Consider the following 21,735-nt stretch of genomic DNA (forward strand, 5'->3'; position numbering starts at 1 on the left):
CTTCTGTTTTCCTTTCTTTAGGTTTTCGCTCGCTTCTCCGACCCGGGTTTTCCCCTCCTCCACACGTCCGTTTCCCCCGTGCGAACCAGCGCGACATTAACGCGGTTTCGAGGCCGCCGGATATTTTCGCCCGGTTTTGTGTTCGGGAAAGTGCGCGACCAAAGTATTCGCGATGATGACGCGCCGGTTACCTAGTTTCCAGCGAACGTAATTGGTCTAATAGGGAAAAGTCGCGGCGCGAGAATTACTTTTCCGACGAAACGCCTAAGACTGCTGGAAAAATTGTGGGAGATAGGAAGATGGGTCTGCGGAAAATTAATTTATAGGAAATTCTGTAACTGGAAAATTGGCTTTTGGAGGGTTGGAATATGAAAAGTAGGAAATACAGAATTTAGATAGTAAGAGAATTAGCTAGAAAATTAAATAAACTTGTTTATAGAAAATTTTGTAATTGGAACGTTTGTTTATGGAGGGTCAGAATATTACAAGTAGAAAATATAGAATTTAGATAGTAAGAGATCCAGCTAGAGCCCTTCAAAATTAATTTTCAGAAAATTGAGTATTGGAAAATTCACTTGTGGAAGATTAGAGTATTAGAAGCAGAAAATACGGAATTCAGGTAGTAAGAGAATTAGCTAGAAAATTAAAAAAACTTATTTATAGAAAATTTTGTAATTGGAACATTTGTTTATGGAGCGTTAGAATATTACAAGTACAAAATATAGAATTTAAATAGTAACAGAATTAGCTAGAGCCCTGGAAAAATTAATTTACAGAAAATTGAGTGATTGGAAAATTCACTTATGGAGGATTAGAGTATTAGAAATACGGAACACAGAATCCAGGTAGTAAGAGAACTAGCTAGAAGATTAAAAAAATTTATTTATAGAAAATTTTGTACTTGGAAAATTGACTCATGGATGGCTGGAATATTAAAAGTAGAAAATATAGAATTTAGGTAGTAAGAGAACTAGTTAGAGCCCTTCAAAATTAATGTACAGAAAATTTTGTAATTGGAAAATTGGTTTATGGAGCGTTAGAATATTAAAAGTAGAAAATACAGAATTTAGATAGTAAGAGAACTAGTTAGAGCCCTTCAAAATGAATTCACAGAAAATTTTGTAATTGGAAAATTCACTCATGGAGGATGAAATTATTACAAATAAGAGATACAGAATTAAGCTAGTACGAGAATTAGCCAGAGGATTAAAAAAATGTATTTATAGAAAATTTTGTATCTGAAAAATTTGTTTATGAAGCGTTAGAATATTAAAAGTAGAAAATACGGAATTTAGATAGTAAGAGAACCAGCTAGACTCCTTCAAAAATTAATTTGCAGAAAATTGGGTATTGGAAAATTGACTTATGGAGGATTAGAATGCCAGAGATTGCAGCCCTTAATGTTTAAATAGTTGGGAAATTGTGTTTAGGTGTACCTAGGAGGAAATTGGAAGAGGTTGATAAATTGAAATTTGAATATTGAATGCAACGGGTAAGCAGAATGGAATACGCGGTTATTTATACAATTTCACGGGGTGCGTAACGCGACAATAATGCTGTCACCGTTAACGCTGACTAATCGCGTTAGGAGAAAAACCCAATCCCCATTGTCGCTAAAATTAGTCACCGGTTACAATATTATAGCGTCTCCTCGCTCTTGGCAAGATTACAATTCCGCTTCTGTTCGCGGACTACAAAGACCTTCAATTTACTAATTCAGAGTGCGCGACGTTCCTCCAGAACAATTAATGAAACCTAATCAGCTACTCTGAAACGCGTTACAGGTAGCTGCGAGACGCAGAGCGCAAATTTTTTTTTAATATTTCCGACGCGGATTCTTTAAAAATTGGAAACTTTAAATCGTAAAAAAGTGGAATTATTGTTATTAAAAAATTATTATTTATTCGATACAGATAGTCCTTCGAACACTGAGAGGATATGCAATTTTATTTTATTTAATGAGCTTCGGTTTTTTGAGAAAATGAAGCTGGCGAACAGTGCGTCTGACCATTGTTGACTTGTTCTACTTATATTGGTCACTGAAGGCCTCACATTGCACTTCCATCAATTTTGCATTATTATTTATTATTTTTCTGGGCTTGTTATGAAATTGTACCGCCGTGAAATAGATTTACAATATAATATGTAAATATGTTAGCTTTAATGTGATGATAAAAATTTACACATTTGTATAATATCAAGTTACTAATATTGGGTGGAATTTTTAATAAAAGCGACAAATATTGTTTAAGTGTATGTTTATTTTTCTAAGCGAGTATTTGGTACGATTAAGAAAGTAGCATTCTGCTCTATGCTGTTTCTAACAACCACAATAAGCATAGCTATGATTGTGAGAATTGGCACAAGTAGAAGTGGACAACAATAGTCAGACAGCAAAGACAAGTCAACCTCTACTCACCGAGCAAATGTTGAAACTTAGTTTTTCTTTAAATTAAGCTACGTACCACGAGGTTGACTTATTTACACATTAAATTTCACTAACTTCACAGTTGAATAAGAATTTTAAAGTAAATATTAAATAAAACAATAAAATATGAAAAGAAAACAAATGTTGAAACTTAGTTTTTCTTTAAATTAAGCTACGTACCACGAAATTGACTTATTTACAACATTAAATTTCACTGACTTCAAAGTTGAATAAAAATTTTAAAATAAATATTAAATAAAACAATAAAATTTGAAGAGAAAACAATTAGAAAAATATTAATGAAATTCCTCAATGTTCATCCAGTTTCCTAGTTCAACCACTCATTTTTCTCATAAATGCATAAAATCCATAGTGTAATTCTCACAAACAATTTTATGTGTATCAACAATCAGAAATGAACTGCAGTTGCATCAACGTTACGGTAAATTGTTAATATTTCTTAGAGAAAATCGGATAAATCTTTCAACTTTCTGACACAAGTCACTTACTGTCCTGCATTCGCCAAGCTCAAACCGGAAGCTTTTCCCGCGGAAGGACCAAAGATTCTCTTCAAAGAGGGAAGAAGCTATCCTCTTCAGCAGCGGTTCATTGTCGCGATGTCAACTCCCGTTTCTGGCGGTTCGCGCCGTCGAATCGCATCCCGGCGTATGCTAATTTTGCTAGTTTAGTCACGTGCTTTCGAAATCCGACTGCATGTGCAACGGGCCGGCGGTGCATCGCTCGCGAGTCTGCTCGCATACTGATACAGTGACTCCAGAAAGTTTCTACGTCTTCATAACGTGTGATTAACCCTAACTGCCACCGCTCTGACCTAATTTGCGGACTGGCTCGTCCATCTCCTTCTCACTCATGCTGCATCGACACTCCTTTATTTGCATTACTCTGAACAATTAGAAATTTGGAAATGTTAGGAATAAATGTTCTCATGCAGTGTTAGTACACAATGGTTTCTGACAATGTTAGTATACAATGTCTTTATACAATGCTACGTTAAAGTTTGTATTAAAGTTTACTTTTTAGTTTTGTGCGAACAGCTTTTGATAATTTCATGTTACACATTTGGGTCGACAAGTTTTTAAACAGTTTCAATGTTCAGTCTGCTTGAATTATTACAAGCATAATTTTATGTAGATTTAAGCGATTACTATTGTCCCATAAGAATCTGTTTATAGTCTATAGAATTTTCTTGCTGTTATATAAACAGTCTTTTGCTTCAATTTACAATTATATAAACTATTTTAAATTACGTGTCGATTCTTGTGTCGATTATCAGCTACTCACTTTCCAGATAAATTTAACAATTTTCGTTACATTCCAGTTTAAATACGTGTGGTGTCTTTTGCATATAACAATGTACTCTGAAAATGTTAAATATGCAGTTTTGAAATGCATTGAACACTGTAGAAAATTTTACTTGGGGGCCCGAGCTTGAACGAGGAATAAATACCGAAATTTTAGTGTAATTTCTTTTGGCGATAAGTTTTACGCTCTGTTTTAATGAGTTTTGTCGGGCGGAGAATATATACGGAGGAATGTATTTAATAGAATTTATTTTAGTCAAATCGACTCAGTTTTCCTTATTTTCCGACGGCTAAACGAAGTTGGTAAAGTCAACGCGGCTCCGCGAATCGTCTCGGTTAATTCATTTCCGCGATCCGTCCCCGTCCGTCTCATTAAAGTCCTCATATTTTACAACCCCCATTTGATTTCTCTATTTATATTTAGTTTAATTGACTTCGCCGTTTTTATCCGCGCCGTCTAGCGCCGTCGGGCCCGGAAGCGCCGATTCCAATTACAAGTTCCCGGCCGTGTAACGCAGAAGTTGTTGTTTACGAATCGACTTTCATAATCGCCAATTACAAGTTGGCCAGAGTCTCCGGCGCATCCTTATCCAGCGGCGCTCGCGAACTCGAATAAATTTTACTTTAATATTCGTGATTTAACGCGCCGCGCCGCGCCGCGGCGGAAACCCGCTGCGCGTCGCTGCTTTTCATTAACAATCTCGAACAAAGTTAATCGCGCCGGATAATTACGTTAGCGTTCCTGATATTATTACAACGCGTCACTCTAAGAAATTTCCCGGCTTCCCGAGATAGTTGCGTTGCATATGAAAGACTCGCTAATTGCCGACGGGTTTAATTAAAATTTTCCTAATTAATTCGTTTTTCTCTTTCAGGTAAAGATCGATGGGGGAACTGTTACGCGCACTCCTGGGTAATGTATTCCGTAATGGCTATACTGTTTTCTATGCTGAATCAAAATTTTCTGCGTTATTTACAAGTAGCACCGGGTAGGTAGAAATTGATTTTTTCAAATTAAGATTAATAGAAAAGAGTGTAACGATTGATCTGCTAAATACAGTCCAAATTATATCGTGTTTAGCGTCATTTCACTCAGAGAAATGCCGCGAATAAGTTGGGGAAAGTCCCGTAAAAAAGTAATGAAAAATAAAGAAGCTTGGTAATTCGATTAGCAGTGGTTCACACGGATATACCCGAGCTTCAGTGTGGAGGGGAGAGGCGAACTAACTAAAACTGTGTAGCTCCGTGCGGCTTAGATCGAGACTTTACCGTAGTTAGATGTTCGCGGTAAAAATGGATCGTCCCAACGGAAACTCGTCGATCTATGCAAGCAGCTTTGAAAATCCGATGACCCACGGCGAGGTCACGCCATAAAGACCTCGCATATTCGATTTCTGAAATTACGATGCTGAATCCCCGTCTATTCGCGGGAGCGATTGCCTCGCGCCGATAGTTTCGATATCCGGCGCTTTGTTAGTATCCAATCGCGTCAGGATTTTAATATCGCGCAGGCAAACGATAATCCCGTCGTGAATCCTTATCCCGGGCTTTTTATTCGCCCCTGGGAAAATTCCGTTCCCCCGTCGCGATCAAATGATACCTCCTTCGTCGCGGAAACGGCGAGGAAAGCGCGCGCGGATTCTATCAGCGAAAATCGTATCCACCTGTGCCCCGTGGTCATTATCGCGTCTTCCTTCTCTCTCTCTCTCTCTCTCTCTCTCTCTCTGTCCCGAGAACGACGGAGAGAATATTAAAAACTTTTTCCATAAAGCGTCTTCGCAGACGGAGCACTGTTAGGCCGAGCATGAAAGCCGGTTTCTTGCAGTTCCAACCGTATCCAGCAGTTTTCCCGTATTAGTTCAGACGTTTCCCCGTTTCCGCGCTGCGTTCTTTCATCTTTCTATTTTTTCTACCGTTCATTGTCTTTTTCTTTTTGCGCTCCGTACGTTTTTCAACGTTCGCGGAGAACGACGGGGCAAACGAGCCGCCCGGAAATAGAGGGATCAAAGCGCCGCGAGATTTAATTGTAGTTTTCCGAACCGAGCGGGATGACGCCGTGATTAGCTCTCGCAACTTTGCTAAACGATACTCCGGACACGTCGCGAACTATGCGAGGGATATTATGAAATTGACGCGAGCAGGCTTCTATTTTCTTTCTTCTTTTTAAGACAGCCTCTGTACAGGGTGAACCACTGGAACTCTGTTAATAAATTGTATAAATTCTACGGTAAAAAGTCTCAGAGAATCGTTCAATTACACAGTGTTCAATTACAGTGTGAGAAACCAGATGATTGGACCTATAATTGGATTTTATTTTGAAAGTGGTGCAAGTCCGTTAAAGAAAAAACAGAATGAGACATAATTTGTACATTTGTATTTTTATTTGATCGATAAATAATGGATTTGCACCGCTTTCAAAATGAACGGTCCAATTGTTATTCTGCAGTCGCCACCAAAATAAAAATTATCCAGCACTGTGTTGCTTGTTCGCATGACTGCTAATCAGAGACACTAGTACCCACTACCAAGACAATATAAAATAACGCACATAAGTGGCTCGTATTGCTCCGCATAATGATCGAAAAAGTCCCCTATGTGTGCCTCGACGAGGTCGAAAGGGTGAAGAATGTTATTCTTGTCAAGATTGTTATTTAAGGGTTGAACAACGACGCGAGCCGAGACATACAGTCAGTCCCATAAGTATTCGTACGCTCTTAAAAATCGCATAACTTTGTCGATATTGGACTATACTACTTGAATTTTTTTGAGAAGTTAGTACAATTGGATCACTGCATAACGTGATGAAAATGTTTGATTAAAATTGCAATTGGTCGAAATTACAGAGAAAGTACTAAAAGTTGTATTTAGCAACATTTTTATGCGGGCTTATATTAACAATTTAAAAAGTACGTTTCGTACATCTGTATCACAATTATAAATATACTGAACATTTCATCTAAATCGGTCAATATTGCACTGAGCTACAAACGTTTAACGATGAAAACTTGAAAATCGCAGAATTCTGGCCTTCTCGTGGAATTTCGTCCTTATGTCATAATTTTGGAACATCTGCAGCTCATTGCAATGTTGACCGATTTTGATGAAATTCTCAGAACATGTATAATTCATACAGATCTACAAATTGCACTTTCTAAATTTTCAATGTAAGTCCACATAAAAAAGTTGCAAAATACAACTTTTAGTATTTTCTCTGCACTTTCGACCAATTGATATTTATCCAATTGTTCTAACTTCTGAAAAAAATTCAAGTAGTACAGCCCAATATCGACAAAGTCATGCGATTCTTAAGAGCGTACTTATGGGACTGACTGTATAAACTGTACGAGCCAGGTGAAGCGTATTTAACAATGATCTCGAACGTACTCCCTTTCCCGTCCTTCCTGCTTCGTCCCCTTTCTCTTCTCTGCATGATGATGGCCGCCGTTTGTCCATCTCCCCGTTCGAAAATGGCCCCCCGGTTTCCCGAAACACTCGACTCGGCCAGCGAATTATAATTCTGGCCCGGGGCGAGCTCGCGACTCCTGATTTAGGGGAGACGCATCGCACGGCCGGGAGTCATTCCCGCGGAGAGTCATTAAATAATCCGGCGAGCGGTTCGTCAACAAATAAGGCCCGGCCGACGCCGCCGCCGCCGGCGCACCTGGACGTCATCGTGCCGCCTAATTCCGAGAACGTAACGCGTCGCCTAATGGACCGCTGATCCAGGCCAACGTGCAACCCATTCATCCTCACCCGACGCCGAAACAGAGTTACTTTGTGGCCGCGTCCTTGCTCCACATCCCTCAATCTTCCTCCGAAACTATGCTGCCATAAGTCCTCCTCCTTCGATGATTTCGAGCACAATGTCTATAGGGCTCGCATATTACGACTGGCTAGCTCTTCTTGAATTTTAGGGGGTAGCTCAAGTTCTAGGGTTTTCGTGGAAATCCTGATCAATAATCCTGGGGATGATCCTTTTCGGGATCAAGAGCTTCTGCACCAATCAGGGCGTCATTAGCTCCTGTTCTTCAAGCACAGTTGACACTTGACACTTGGTTTTTTCTTGCAACCACCTGATCTAAAATTTGTGTTTATGAAGTTCAATCTTTTTGAAGGATCGCAATGAAGACCTATAGCAATCAGATCATAATTAGGTCCTATTTTTCAAGCACAGTTGACACTTGACACTTGGTTTTTTCTTGCAACCAGCTGATCTAAAATTTGTGTTTATGAAGTTCAATCTTTTTGAAGGATCGCAATGAAGACCGATAGCAATCAGATCATAATTAGCTCCTATTTTTCAAGCACAGATGACACTTGACACTTGACACTTGCTCTTTTTGCAACCACCTGATCTAAAATTTGTGTTTATGAAGTTCAATCTTTTTGAAGGATCGCAATGAAGACCCAGGGCTTCTATAGAAATCAGATCATAATTAGCTACGATTTTTCAAGCACAGTTGACACTTGACACTTCATCTTTTTTTTTTGCAACCACCTGGTGTGGAATTTGTGTTTACCTAGTTCAACCTTTTTGAAGGATCACCTTGAAGACCAAGGGCTTCTATAGCAACTAGATCATAATTAGCTCTTGTGGTCCAAGCACAATCGACACTTGGCACTTATATTATTTTTTTGTTTTTGCAACCACCCAGTGTAGAATTTGTGTTTACCTAGTTCAATCTTTTCGAAGGATTACCTTGAAGACGGAGCACTTCTACAGCAACCAGATCATACTTGTCCCCGTTGTTCCAGCACAGTCGACACTTGATGTTTATTGTATCTTTTCTTTTTTTGCAACCACCTGGTGTAGAATTTGTGTTTACCTAGTTCAATCTTTTCGAAGGATTACCTTGAAGACGGAGCACTTCTACAGCAACCAGATCACACTTATATCCCGTTGTTCCAGCACAGTCGACACTTGATATTTATTTTATCTTTTCTTTTTTTGCAACCACCTGGTATAAAATTTGTGTTTACCTAGTTCAACCTTGTTAAAGGATCACAGTGAAGACTGAGGGTTTCTATAGCAACCAGATGATAATTAGCTCCCTCTGTTCCAGCACAGTCGACACTTGACACTTGTTTTATCTTTTTTTCTTTGCAACCACCTGGTATAAAATTTGTGTTTACCTAGTTCAACCTTGTTAAGGGATCAGGTTGAAGATGGAGGGCTCCTATAGCAACAGGATCATAATTAGCGCCCGTTGTTCCAGCACAGATGACACTTGACACTTGTTTTATCTTTTTTTTTTTGCAACCACCTGGTGTAGAATTTGTGTTTACGCAGCTGAACCTTGTCGGAGGATTACGTTGAACACGGAGTTGCAATGCTTCATTTTTCGAGATAAAGCTGCTCAACCTGTTTCCCGCCTGGAGATTATGCGCGCTTACTTTTTTGATGTTGCAAGAAGCAATCCTCTTAGGAGGATTTCTCGAGTCCCGTTCTTGACTCTCAGTGAAAAGATATTTTTACAACACGAGTTTCATCCTCGGTGAATCCGTGATCGATACCCGGGGCACCTATACGCACTTGCATCGCCGTCGTGGGATCGATATATCATCCTCGATCGGGCGCATTACAATGAAGAGTGTTTGAACTCGAGTCGATCAGTCTCGAGTGAGTGATCAGCTCCCGAACACATTCTAAACGGCGATGGCTTGTTTTAGCAGATCCGCTTCTCGCCGGTATAATAACCGCGTCGTCATAATATTGTGCTGGATCGTTGTAATCTTTCGAAAGTGTGCTATCAACACTGGATTCCGCGTAGCCGAGGTAACCTAATTCACCGGGTCTGTATCCAGCAGTCAATCGGTTAGTGTCTTCCAAAAATTGTTGGAGCGAGTTCGAAGCTAACAATTGCTTTTGCAGACTTTCAGAGTGATCAAGATGACTCATCAAGATAATCAAGATAACCATCAGTATCCTGATGTACTTGTCAAAATTCAGTCGTTGGTAAACTTGAAGAGAACGCTGTTGTCTCCAGAGAGCAGCATCGAGCCAAGGTCTACAAATTTCTATTTTCAATGACAGTGCGAAAGATTTTTGTTAAACTAATAAAAAGGCAAACTACGAACTTGAAATGGACTCAGTTTCCATCGGTTGTGGTTCGTTGTCCTTGACGAAATTAAATGTCAAGTCTTCGGAGTCTTCAAAGGAAGAATCAGTTCTTAGACACGCTTTGACCAGCAAAATTTGTCAAGAGATTCGTTTACATTATATTTTGGATCGGAAGGTCCCCTGTGCCGAAGCCGATAATTACAGGACGAAGAGTGACTCTTGCACTGGAAGTGAGACAGTCGTTTCAACTCCTCAGGGAAACACTGCCACCTGTAGGACGCTTTCCAAACACCAGAACCAATCCAGAGATCATCTACAATTTTCTATTTTAAATCACAGTGAAACTTGAACCAATCAGCTCACAGAAAAGACTCCTACAGACGTGCTGACCACTCATGACAAACTGCCTTCGATCATGCACACGGCCACCTTCAGGACGCTCTTCGAACTGACTTTTGGCCAGAACCAATCCAGAGATTCGCCCACAAATTTCTATTTTGAATCACGAGTCTTGAACCAATAGCGAAGTATGAGTCCAGTTTCTATCATCAGTTTTTCAACTCCAAAGACACCACCATCACTGGGCCAAGTAGAAGACACTAGGACAAACCCAACAGCTCTGGAGACTTCTAATCACTCTTCATCGACTCTCTCAATATCCTCATCAAAGTCCAATATCAGGAGCTACCATCACTACCATCACTGGACCAAGTTAAAAAAACACTGGAACCACCCTAACAGCACTGAAGATGACATCTAAGGAGTCTCAATTGGGTCTTTCTCAACAGCCTCCTCAAAATCCAAATCGCTGGACCAAGTTAAAAAACACTGGAACCACCCTAACAGCCCGGAGATGACGTCTAAGGAGTCTCAATAGTCTCTCTCTCTCAGCATCCTCCCAAAATCCAAATCACTGGACCAAGTTCAAAACACTGGAGCCACCCTAACAGCACTGAAGACGAGGCCTATTGACTCTCAATCGTCTCACTCTGTGTTTCTCAACATCTTCCTCAAAATCCAAATCACTGGACCAAGTTCAAAACACTGGAACCACCCTAACAGCACTGAAGATGAGGCCTATTGACTCTCAATCGTCTCTCTCAACATCCTCCTCAAAATCCGAATCACTGGACCAAGATAAAAACACTAGACCAAGCTAAAAACATTGGAACCACCCTAACAGCACTGAAGATGACATCTAAGGAGTCTCAACTGGGTTTTTCTCGACATCCTCCTCAAAATCCAAATCACTGGACCAAGCTAAAAACATTGGAACCACCCTAACAGCACTGAAGATGACATCTATGGAGTCTCAATTGGGTCTTTCCCAACATCCTCCTTAAAATCCAAATCACTGGACCAAGCTAAAAACACAGGAACCACCCTAACAGCACTGAAGATAAGGCCTATTGACTCTTCATCGTCTCACTCGATATCCTCCTCAAAATCCAAATCACTGGACCTAGTTAAAAACACTGGAACCACCCTAACAATACTGAAGATGAGACCTATTGACTCTTCATCGTCTCTCTCGATATCCTCCTCAAAATCCAAATCACTGGACCAAGCTAAAAACACTGGAACCACCCTGACAATACTGAAGATGAGACCTATTGACTCTTCATCGTCTCACCCGATATCCTCTTCAAAATCCAAATCACTGGACCTAGTTAAAAACACTGGAACCACTCTAACAGCACTGAAGACGACGCCTATTGAGTCTCAATCGTCTCTCTCTCTGTCTCTCAGCATCCTCCTAAAACTCCAAATCACAGGACCAAGCTAAAAACTCTGAAACCACCCTAACAGCACTAAAAATGACGCCTATTGAGTCACCACGCTCACTGGGCCACCCAGAGGACACTAGGACCAGTCCAACGGGAGCTGTCTTCAATCCACTTTCCACCAGAACTCTCCGAAAACGCTCTTCAAGATCCACCGTCAGAAAAACAGAAGAAGTCCACTGCACGTTCGCCGATCAATTTCCCAAAAATCAGATCGCAAGAGCAGATTCGCTTCGCACTCGAGTCTCTTCGATCGGCGAGCAGAAGAGTCCTCTTCGGGTGTCCTCTTCGGGTGTCGAGCCGCGGTGGCGCGTTCCCGGGGCACGCGGAAGTCCCGTTTCCGGTAAAAGAGCGTGGCACACGCCGGTCGTTTAGAGACCCCGAAGAAAACTAGTTGCGCTCCACCGTCGGAGCCTGGCAGCCCTCTCCTTCCGAGCCGGCGGCGGCTGTTCTTCTTTCTCGCTCGCGCGCGCGACTATTTAAATCTTTTGTAGTGGCTGGCGCGGAGCGGAGCGGCGCGGCGCGGCGCGGCCAGCTTCGAGGAAGATTCTTTCGTCACGTGTGGACAGAAATGTTGCGCCTGGGATTCCTGGTGCGGCCCGCCACGGGAGTCTTCGAGGCTAGGGGATGCTGGTTCTTCCTCCGGCTACTCCGAGCTAATCGGGGACCCAGCGTCCCTGTTCCGTCTCAACGGATATTGGGTCATCGCGTTTCTCAATGCGGACTCTAACATGTTCACCGGCATTCCGGAAAATCTGTGTACACGGGGTCGACAAGTTTGTAGCAACGCGTTTTGCTTCCCGCCCCATGATTGCGGTTTATTGATGTTACGGCAGGTATTAATACATCGCGCGATACATCCGAGTATTGAGAGTGCTAATGAGTAAATCAATATTGTTTGTTTGATGGGCCGGGCCACTGGCGGATTTACGGTCCTGCTGTGTGTTTTTGTTGAAATGCCTCGCGAGCACTAATGCCCCGTTACCGAGACATTCGTCAAGTGTGAAATCTTTCGGGAAATTCTCGTTTAGGGTGAGGCGCCCACTGTGGGGGTACCAATTACTATTAATTGTACTCGTTTCTAGAGCGTAATGAATATTAAAAACCAGATATTAACCCTTTGCACTCGAAGCTGCTATAACTCCGAAACGAAACGTTTCCTCCGACCTAGAATACTTCCCTTCTATACATTCTTTTGTTCATGTTGTACAGACGAAAATGGTGCAATTTATTCGTACAAGTTGCATTTACTTACGTTTATTCGACAAATTTAATAATGTAAAAGATATTTCGAATAATGATACAGCAATTTGTAGTGGTGCCTTGCAGTCTCCATTCGAGTGCTAAGGGTTAAATTTTTTCATTAAAATCAGTTAATGTATACAGTGACTCCCACTAATATTCGGACGCTCTTAAAAGTCGCATAACTTTGTCGATATTGGGCTGTACCACTTGAATTTTTTTGAGAAGTTAGAACAATTGGTTCACTACGTAACGTGATGAAAATGTTTGATTAAAGTTGCAATTGGTCGAAATTGCAGAGAAAGTACTAAAAGTTGTATTTCGCCACTTTCTTATGCACGCTTATATTAAAAATTTAAGAAGTACGTTTTGTACATCTGTATCAATTGTATATATTCTGAATATTTTATCGAAATCGGTCAATGTAAAACGTTTAACGATGAAAGCTTAAGGGCGTTATGTAGCAAACCAATTGTGCTAACTTCTTTAAAAAAATCCAAGTCTTATGTTCTCATATTAACAAAGTTATGCGATTTTCAAAAGCGTCCGCATACGAGTGGGAGACTCTGTTTTAATATTCATTATGCTTACAAAAAAAGGGTAATTAATATAGACACAGTAGCTGGCACCCACACAGTAATTGGGTCCCGTATCCTATAATGGTTACTGCATAAAAATTGCAAGAAGGCACGACAACAATACAATATTTTTGTTAATATTCGCGTTTCCTTGTGTCTTTATGCATTTATACTTCCCAAAATACAAGGAGACGTACGTACGCATGGAAATTAGTGTTTCTATTTTATTCTGACCAAACAGAACATTTTAGACAATAAAAAAAAATGTTTACCCTTCTCTTAGTTTCCATAAACATTGATGTAAAAGTGGCAATTTGCAAAAATATCAGCAGTCTATTATAAATTTTACAAAAGTCGTAATTAGACTGCGGATTTTATGCATTTATGACCAAAATGGGTAACCACAATTTAAAGCAGTGGACATATTAAAAAGATTTAAGGATAACATCGTATCATTTTCAACTTGTTAAAATAATTAACACTAGATTTACGGGACCCGTCAAAATGACGGATTCTAATATTTTTGATTCACGAATGTTCAGATTGCAAACATGGATCCATGAAGAATTATTTACCAAATTCATTTCTCTAGGTATATATTATTAAAAAAATGGCTGCAGATTTTGATAGATATATTCACGTTATTTTTACAAGGAAATGTAAAATAGTAATTTTCAGTGCTCCGCAAACCAAGTGTTAAAAGAAGAAATAAATTCTTATTTCGCCCCTGCGTCTTGCAATCGACACAAACATTTTTTATTTTCCATAAAGATCCGCAGTCTGGTCATAATAGCATAAGCCTCTTCCGGAACAAGAATACCATTAATTTTTTTTTGGTCCATACGTTTCCCTGTATTTTCCAAAAAGTGATTGCCGATTGTTCATAGATGGATCTCCGAATTAGCTGGGAGAATTCGGAAAAGTTTTGTCGCGCGTGTGTCGGTGGTGAGCGCGCGCGGGCGCGCCGTTCCCGTGCTATTTATCAGTTGGTTGTCAAGCATTTTAAAAACGACTGAAAATAATCCGTGACGCACGGGGCGTCTGGTTTTCGCGGTGCGCTGAGAAAACAGACCCCCCTCGAAATTGCGCGCGGCCCGATACAGGTGTAGATACGATCCGGAGAGCCGTTTTCGAGTTGTCCGAAAAAAGCTGACGCCCGCTGCACTCGTACACTTTAAATAGACCCTGGATCCCAGCTTAATGGATTTATAAATTGGATGGACCAGAGCCTGGTTTTGCTTCTTCTTTTTTTTTTCTTTCTTTTATTTTTTACTTTCACACGAGTGCTCCGAATGCAACCGAATGTTTGCTATTGTTCACTTCGAACTGTGCCTCTCGGTGGTTCTTTCCAAACAAAGTTTCTTTCTTTTTTTTTCAAACGACCGATCTAAAATTACCGGAAGATACCCAGGCGGAGGAGCATGATTCGATTCGAGTGTTATGGTTGAAATCGCAGCGACGCGATGGAGTCCCACGCGGTAGATCGAGCATAAACATAATGAGAGTTATCGAATAAACGTATCGCGCGCGCCTGTGCTCAACGCTTCCGCGGCTAATTGCGTGAAATTCATTGCATCACGCTTTAACCTAGGTTTTTCGGATTTTGTTTTATTATTCCAGTATTCACGCGATTTATGACAGTGCCGTGACGCAGTTTCGGCTGACTTATATCGGTTTGTGTTCACTAGCTACACGTGAAATTCGGTTGATTCAGTTATGGCTGCTCCGATATCGTTTCCGACGGTAAGTCAAATTTCCGGGAACGTTAACACACCGAGGAGGCAATAAATATTTCCGGTGGAAAATCATCGGATTCTTCCGCGAAATTAGCTGAACGTCAAACTGTACCGGCGAAACCGGAAACTCGCGTTTTACCGGCACGCTCGCGCACTTTTTCCCTTCGGATGGTCATTTAATATGTCAGTGCGCCCTTGCCGCGTCTGTCAAAAGCACCGCGAAAAAGCTCCAGCCCTTGGCTAAAGAAACATTGTTGTTTTTCTTGCTTTTACTCCCAGACTGATTTAATTACCCGGCTATCTGCGCGTTTAGCGGGCCGGGGAATCCATTCTACGAGAAAATTACGACTCGTTCTGACAGATAGCCGACGCTCAAATTTTCGTCGGTTTGTAGGAAATGTTAAACAATTTCGGAAATTTATTTTAGCCCGACGTATTAACTGTTCTGCAAAGCGTTGCAATTTTGTTTGAACAAAGCTGAGGTATAAATCAAATTGGAAACGTTCCATTGCTGTTCCAAACGAGAGCGATTGTTAAATAAATATTTCTAAATCAATTGTCTCCATCGAACTCCCACGGAACATTTGTTTCCATAAAAGTTCCATAGGCACAGCTGAATTTGTTTAAAAGATAAGAATTTGCTATAATTCTTGTAAAATAAATTAGGAAATATCCGTGCATAGAAAATGTTGCTGTCTAACAATCAGAGCTACCAAATCTTTATAAATTTTTCTTATACATTTTAAAACCCGCATTTCCGAGAGCAACAATGCTTTTAGGTGGCCATTTTATTGGGTCCAATGGAAATAGTTTACGTTCCCAACTGATTGCTAAAAATTAGAATTTAGGTGGAAATAGTTGACGCTTTAAACGGGTCACTAAAAATTGTAATTTTGATGGAAATAGTTAACACTTTAAACTAGCCACAAAAATTGCAATTTAGATGAAAATAGTTAACGCTTTAAACTAGCCACTAAAAATTGCAATTTAGATGAAAATAGTTAACGCTTTAAACTAGCCACTAAAAATTGCAATTTAGATGAAAATAGTTCATGCTTTAAAGTGGTCTCTAAAAATTGTAATTTTGATGGAAATAGTTAACGCTTTAAACTGGTCTCAAAATTATTATTTAGATGGAAATAATGAACGGTTTTAAACTGATCTCTAAAAATTATTATTCAGATGGAAATAATTAACGCTTTAAACTGGTCACCAAAAATTGTAATTTTGATGGAAATAATTAACGCTTTAAACTGGTCTCTAAAAATTGTAATTTTGATGGAAATATTGTTGTTAACGCTTTAAACTATTCTCAAAATCATTATTTAGATGGAAATAATTAACGCTTTTAAACTGGTCTCTAAACATTATTATTCAGATGCAAATAATTAACGCTTTAAACTGGTCCCTAAAAATTGTAATTTTGATGGAAATAATTAACGCTTTAAACTAGCCACTAAAAATTGCAATTTAGATGAAAATATTAACGCTTTAAACTAGCCACTAAAAATTGCAATTTAGATGAAAATAGTTAACGCTTTAAACTGGTCTCAAAATTATTATTCAGATGGAAATAATTAACGCTTTAAACTGGTCTCTAAAAATTGTAATTTTGATGGAAATATTAACGCTTTAAACTAGCCACTAAAAATTGCAATTTAGATGAAAATATTAACGCTTTAAACTAGCCAATAAAAATTGCAATTTAGATGAAAATAGTTAACGCTTTAAACTAACCACTAAAAATTGTAATTTTGATGGAAATAGTTAACGCTTTAAACTGGTCTCTAAAAATTATTATTCAGATGGAAATAGTTAACGCTTTTAAACTAGTCTCTAAAAATGATTATTCATATGAAAATATCGTAGTTAGCGCTTTAAACTGGCCTCCAAAAATAGCAATTCAGATGTAACTGGTTAACTTTTTGAGCTGGCTGTTAATCAGAACACAGATGAAACGTTCGGGTCCATTTCGACCCGAGCCCATCCGCGCCTAAAAATGAAAGCAGCCGAATTTTTTAACACACACGCCGCCGCAATGAAAGGGGTTCACCCGCACGGAACGGGAAAACTTGGAATTTCTTCCGGTGTTTGTTGCCGCTCGAGTGCTCGAATTTCTGTGATCACTGAACGAAAGGGAATTACGGCCGAAAATGATCCCGGGGGCTTTCGCTTTGAACTCGATCCTCCATCGAGATACATCTGCGCCGCCGCGGCGCCGCTTTAATAAATCTTGCGCAACGTCAACATTTCGCCGGAACGTCGAAACTGTTTTGACTTTCGAAACGCACATTTCCGCGTGGTCAGAGGGGGACGTCATTCCAGAGGAATCCGCGTATCGGGACGACATCTGGGATCTTAGAGGACCAGAGCAGAACTAGCGGAGACCTGCCGCAAGAATGGCCGCCAGAACGAAGCTTTTCTTGGCTCGGTGGGCAAACAAATTTCGAGAAAATCGCCGGTTTCCCGAGTTTCCTCGCCACTAGAATAATATTCTACGCGCGCGGTTTAAACGCCGCCATTATTGTTCCCCCCTCCCCCTCTCTCTCGCCATTTAATCCTTTTTTCTACACCCTCCTCCTTCCACCACGTTCTTGTTTGTTTCCTTTTCCCCGCCTCCTCGCAATTACCGAAAACTAATCGCCCCGTGTTACTATGCAGATGCGTCAGCAACGGTCAAGAACAGAAATGAAAAATTTTATTCATTAGGAAGTGTTTAATTACTGCTTTGGATGTTTTTCTGTGTTTGCAGTATTTATTTTTCTTTTATTGTATATTAGCTTTTCGAGAGAATGTTTCGCTATAAGATATTAATTTGTCCTGTTGTTAGCTTATTAACTGCTCCTTTTCAAGACATTTACAATTTCTCTTTTCATCTTTTATAATGTATTTGATTTTATTTTAACCAAACTTTTTGGATTACCTCAGTCACCATTTTGTACATGTTCCTTTACTTATCTTTTTATCCTTTATGCTGTACTAGTCTTTGAAGACATTATTCAGTACCATTTTCAACGTTACAAAACTTAAAAAACTGTACATCTTCCTTTACTCATCTTTTTATCCCTTATGCTGTACCAGTCTTTGAAGACATTATTCAGTACCATTTTCAACGTTACAAAACTTAAAAAACTGTACATCTTCCTTTACTCATCTTTTTATCCCTTATGCTGTACCAGTCTTTGAAGACATTATTCAGTACCATTTTCAACGTTACAAAACTTAAAAAATTGTACATCTTCCTTTACTCATCTTTTTATCCCTTATGCTGTACTAGTCTTTGAAGAACATTATTCAGTACCATTTTCAACGTTACAAAACTTAAAAAATTGTACATGTTCCTTTACTTATCTTTTTATCCCTTATGCTGTACTAGTCTTCGAAGACATTATTCAGTACCATTTTCAACGTTATAAAACATAAAAAATTGTACATGTTCCTTTACTTATCTTTTTATCCTTTATGCTGTACTAGTCTTCGAAGACATTATTCAGTACCATTTTCAACGTTACAAAACTTAAAAAATTGTATATAAAGTCTTCATAAAATAAAATATTTTACATCTTTTCGGTACAAAATTGAAACTAATAAATTAACATTCTACAAAATCTGCAGTAAATATTCCCACAATAATTCTACAAAGTACATTTCTAGAATATTGCACTACATCCGGAAGCGAAGGAGACAATGAACCCCACGAACACGGTCGAACGAGGATCAGTCCCAGTTTCCATAAACGGAGCCACGAAAGTTCGCATAATCGGTCGCAGCGACTTACCATCCCAAGAATCGCCTAGTCACTTGTTCAGCAGAACTATCAGTTCGATCAGGATATTACTGACTCCGCTGTCATGGTTGCCGTTCATTTCCGGGTTCGGTTGCTTCGATGGGAACGGGCTTCACTGTGGAAACGAGACGGTTCGTCGAACGCACGTTTGCCAAAGATAAGAAACAATAGGCCGTTTATTTTCCCCGTGTCCGAGCACGGTTCGCCGAATTTCGGTTTCGCGGTTCTGTTTTCGGGGCCGCGTCTTCGGAGACCGGCGATCGATCGCGAATTATCCAGAGGAGCTGTCACAAAATTCGCATAAGCACCTCGGGCCGGCTGGAACTGCCGGCGGCCGGGCAAACTTGCCGCGTTTGGCCAAGTTTCGAAAATAGTTCGCTGCGAACTCAACGCACGGATCTAATGTTCGCCCGCGTCTATTTGTAGCGGGAAGTACCGGCGATTCAGGCCTGCCAACGCCGCGACACAAACGTTCCTAGATGATGATCGCCATCCATCATTTTTGCCCCCGATCGACAGTCAATTTTCATCCTTAAGCCCTTCAGGTTACGTACCTTCGAACGGTTGGAAAATGAGGAAAATTCGACAATTTGTTTTATATGAAAAACTGTGTTCTTTCAAAAATTCAATGTATACATTTCATTGTATGATGTTTAAACAGTATTTGCTGAAAAATTCTTGGATGTTGAACTAGAACTAAACGTGGCAGCCATTTTCCCAAAGCCATTTCTGCAAGACACTACCAGATGTAAATGTGGATAGTTTCGCATTAAACTAGGTTTAAAAATTATTTATTTACTTAACCTTTCAATTATTGTATCATAGATAAACTTACTCGCAGCTATATGGCATTATGTTAAACTATGCCTCCTCTTGGAGACATCAATTTCTTTCGGAATGAAAAATTAAATGTTTGGTCAATTGTCACACGTACGACATTGTTTTTATTGCAACATTTAGTAAAGAATTTTTCCATCTTCTTAAAGTTGCAGTTGTCGACACGTAGTCTCTTGTTATACATAATTCGTCCTCAATATTTATGCAGTACAACAACATGCTATATTTACTGTGTCGACCCTTTAACCTACTCACATATTTATCGAATGCACCAGTAAATAATGGAAATAATAGAAAGTAGAAAAACATAGGTCAACACAGATGAACATTATTAACATACCGGGGTCGTTTATACAAAATAAAAATGTTCTGCAGAGAAACAGAGGCTGAATAAAAAATTGTATCTTTAATCATTTAAAAAAAATTGTAAACTGATATTCTTTAATTCTTGTAATCTTTTCAATTTCACCGTCTCACTCTCGCCACAAGTGCGCAAAGTCAGTTAGGGTGTTCCAGAAAGAATATTATGTTAAAAGAAAAATATAGTAAACTGCTCGTTAAGTAGTATTAACACGAAAAAAGTCGGGCTAAAGTCCGCATCCTACCTTGCTCCACTTCAGCGTTTATGTGAATGGTCCTCAGCCTGAGCTCCTCGTTCTCGTAGATCATTCCCCTGGAGGACTTCCGGTCTAGCTTCCTATTAGGCTTGACGCTAACGTCGCGGCGCCTGGCCCTGAGCATCCCGGCGCCTCCGACGCTGACCCCCGTGCCGGCCATCATGGTTCTTTATCGCTGTACCAACGACACAATTACAAAAATCCACTTGGCCTGCCAATTAAACGCACAGAGCACACTATTCGACGGGCACGAGTCTGCGACATTGTTCCGGCAATTCACTCGCGATTTGTTTCTTGCGAAAACTCGGAGAACGGGATTAGTATAGCCGGAGGAAATGGACGGCTCCGATTTTTATAGCTCTCGGCTTCAGCGAGTTTTACGATTGGCCGTAAGATGTTCAATGGGGCTCCTATCGTCATTTAATGGCCGCAAATGAGTTAAGTTGTACGGCGCCATCCGAGACAGACACTAACGCGCTGAACGAGTGGTATAACATGGTTGATGAGCACTTAATCCCAGGTAAACTGCCGATGGGAACCCATAGCGTCCATCTTGACTTGTTTCGAGTCAGCTTGTCCTAATTATCCGTTCAAATCTCTGATTACATTTCCGAGTGATCGAAGTCTCCCTGCGATTTGAAACTTCCGATTCACGGAAAGTGTTTTCACAAGACTCCCGAATTATGTTTCAATTTATTCCGCTGTTATGGTTCTTTCGAAATGGATCTCGCTGAGGGCGTTTCGTGGGAGTGTTTCTTCACCGGCTACGCGTGCTTTATACTCCGTACCGTGTTTCCTTTGAACTCCGGAATATGTTTAACCGTTCCCACAATTTACCTTAAGACATTCTACTTCTCCCGAGGTCTGCGCATCTTCTGTATCTCGTTTGCGAGACCAATTTCTTTCTCCTCTGTTCCTCGGTGTTTTCTCAATCTCCCTTGCGTTAGATCTTTCCCCCTCCTCAATCCGATTCTACTTATTTTCACATCGAATTTTCCTTCATCATATCTCTGAAATTTGTTTACGATACTCCCGAAAATTCCTCGCGTTGCTCAGAATTTTAAATCGCTGCTCCTCCTGCCCGTAAATTTTCCACGCTCTTCTTACCCCTAAGGATCTCTAGATTTTTCCTCCGGGAGTTTGATCTTGCGCGAGACTTCCTCCTCTCGGGTTCAGAAAGATTTTTCTCTTCTCCTGGTTAAAAATTTTCCTTCAAATATTTTTTCCCAGCTCGCAAATTCAATGGCTCTCCTTTTGATCTACGCGGTTTGATATGCTACCCTCAGACTCCGCACCCTTTCGCACACTACATTCAAGTTTCCCTCTTTCCCGGGCAAATGTCC

At 40.2% G+C, this 21,735-nt stretch overlaps 1 protein-coding gene across 3 annotated transcripts in view; it reads right to left on the reverse strand.

Annotated features, from left to right (window-relative positions):
- The window catches only part of LOC143354494 (uncharacterized), a 38,472-nt gene extending 17,799 nt beyond the window's left edge, over positions 1 to 20,673 (reverse strand). Inside the window, exon 1 of one of the 3 annotated variants that reach the window (XM_076788642.1) lies at positions 20,381 to 20,673. In XM_076788642.1, the coding sequence (XP_076644757.1) occupies positions 20,381 to 20,555 (175 nt within the window). In that variant the 5' untranslated portion in view covers positions 20,556 to 20,673. Of the gene's footprint in view, positions 1 to 2,937; positions 3,202 to 7,134; positions 7,589 to 20,380 lie in introns of those variants that run through there. The other 2 variants (XM_076788643.1, XM_076788644.1) reach the window with 2 other exon arrangements.
- Between the last annotated feature and the right edge of the window lie 1,062 nt (positions 20,674 to 21,735).

This window comes from Halictus rubicundus, chromosome 5 (genome assembly GCF_050948215.1).
Source record: "Halictus rubicundus isolate RS-2024b chromosome 5, iyHalRubi1_principal, whole genome shotgun sequence".
Taxonomy (NCBI): Eukaryota; Metazoa; Arthropoda; class Insecta; order Hymenoptera; family Halictidae; genus Halictus; species Halictus rubicundus.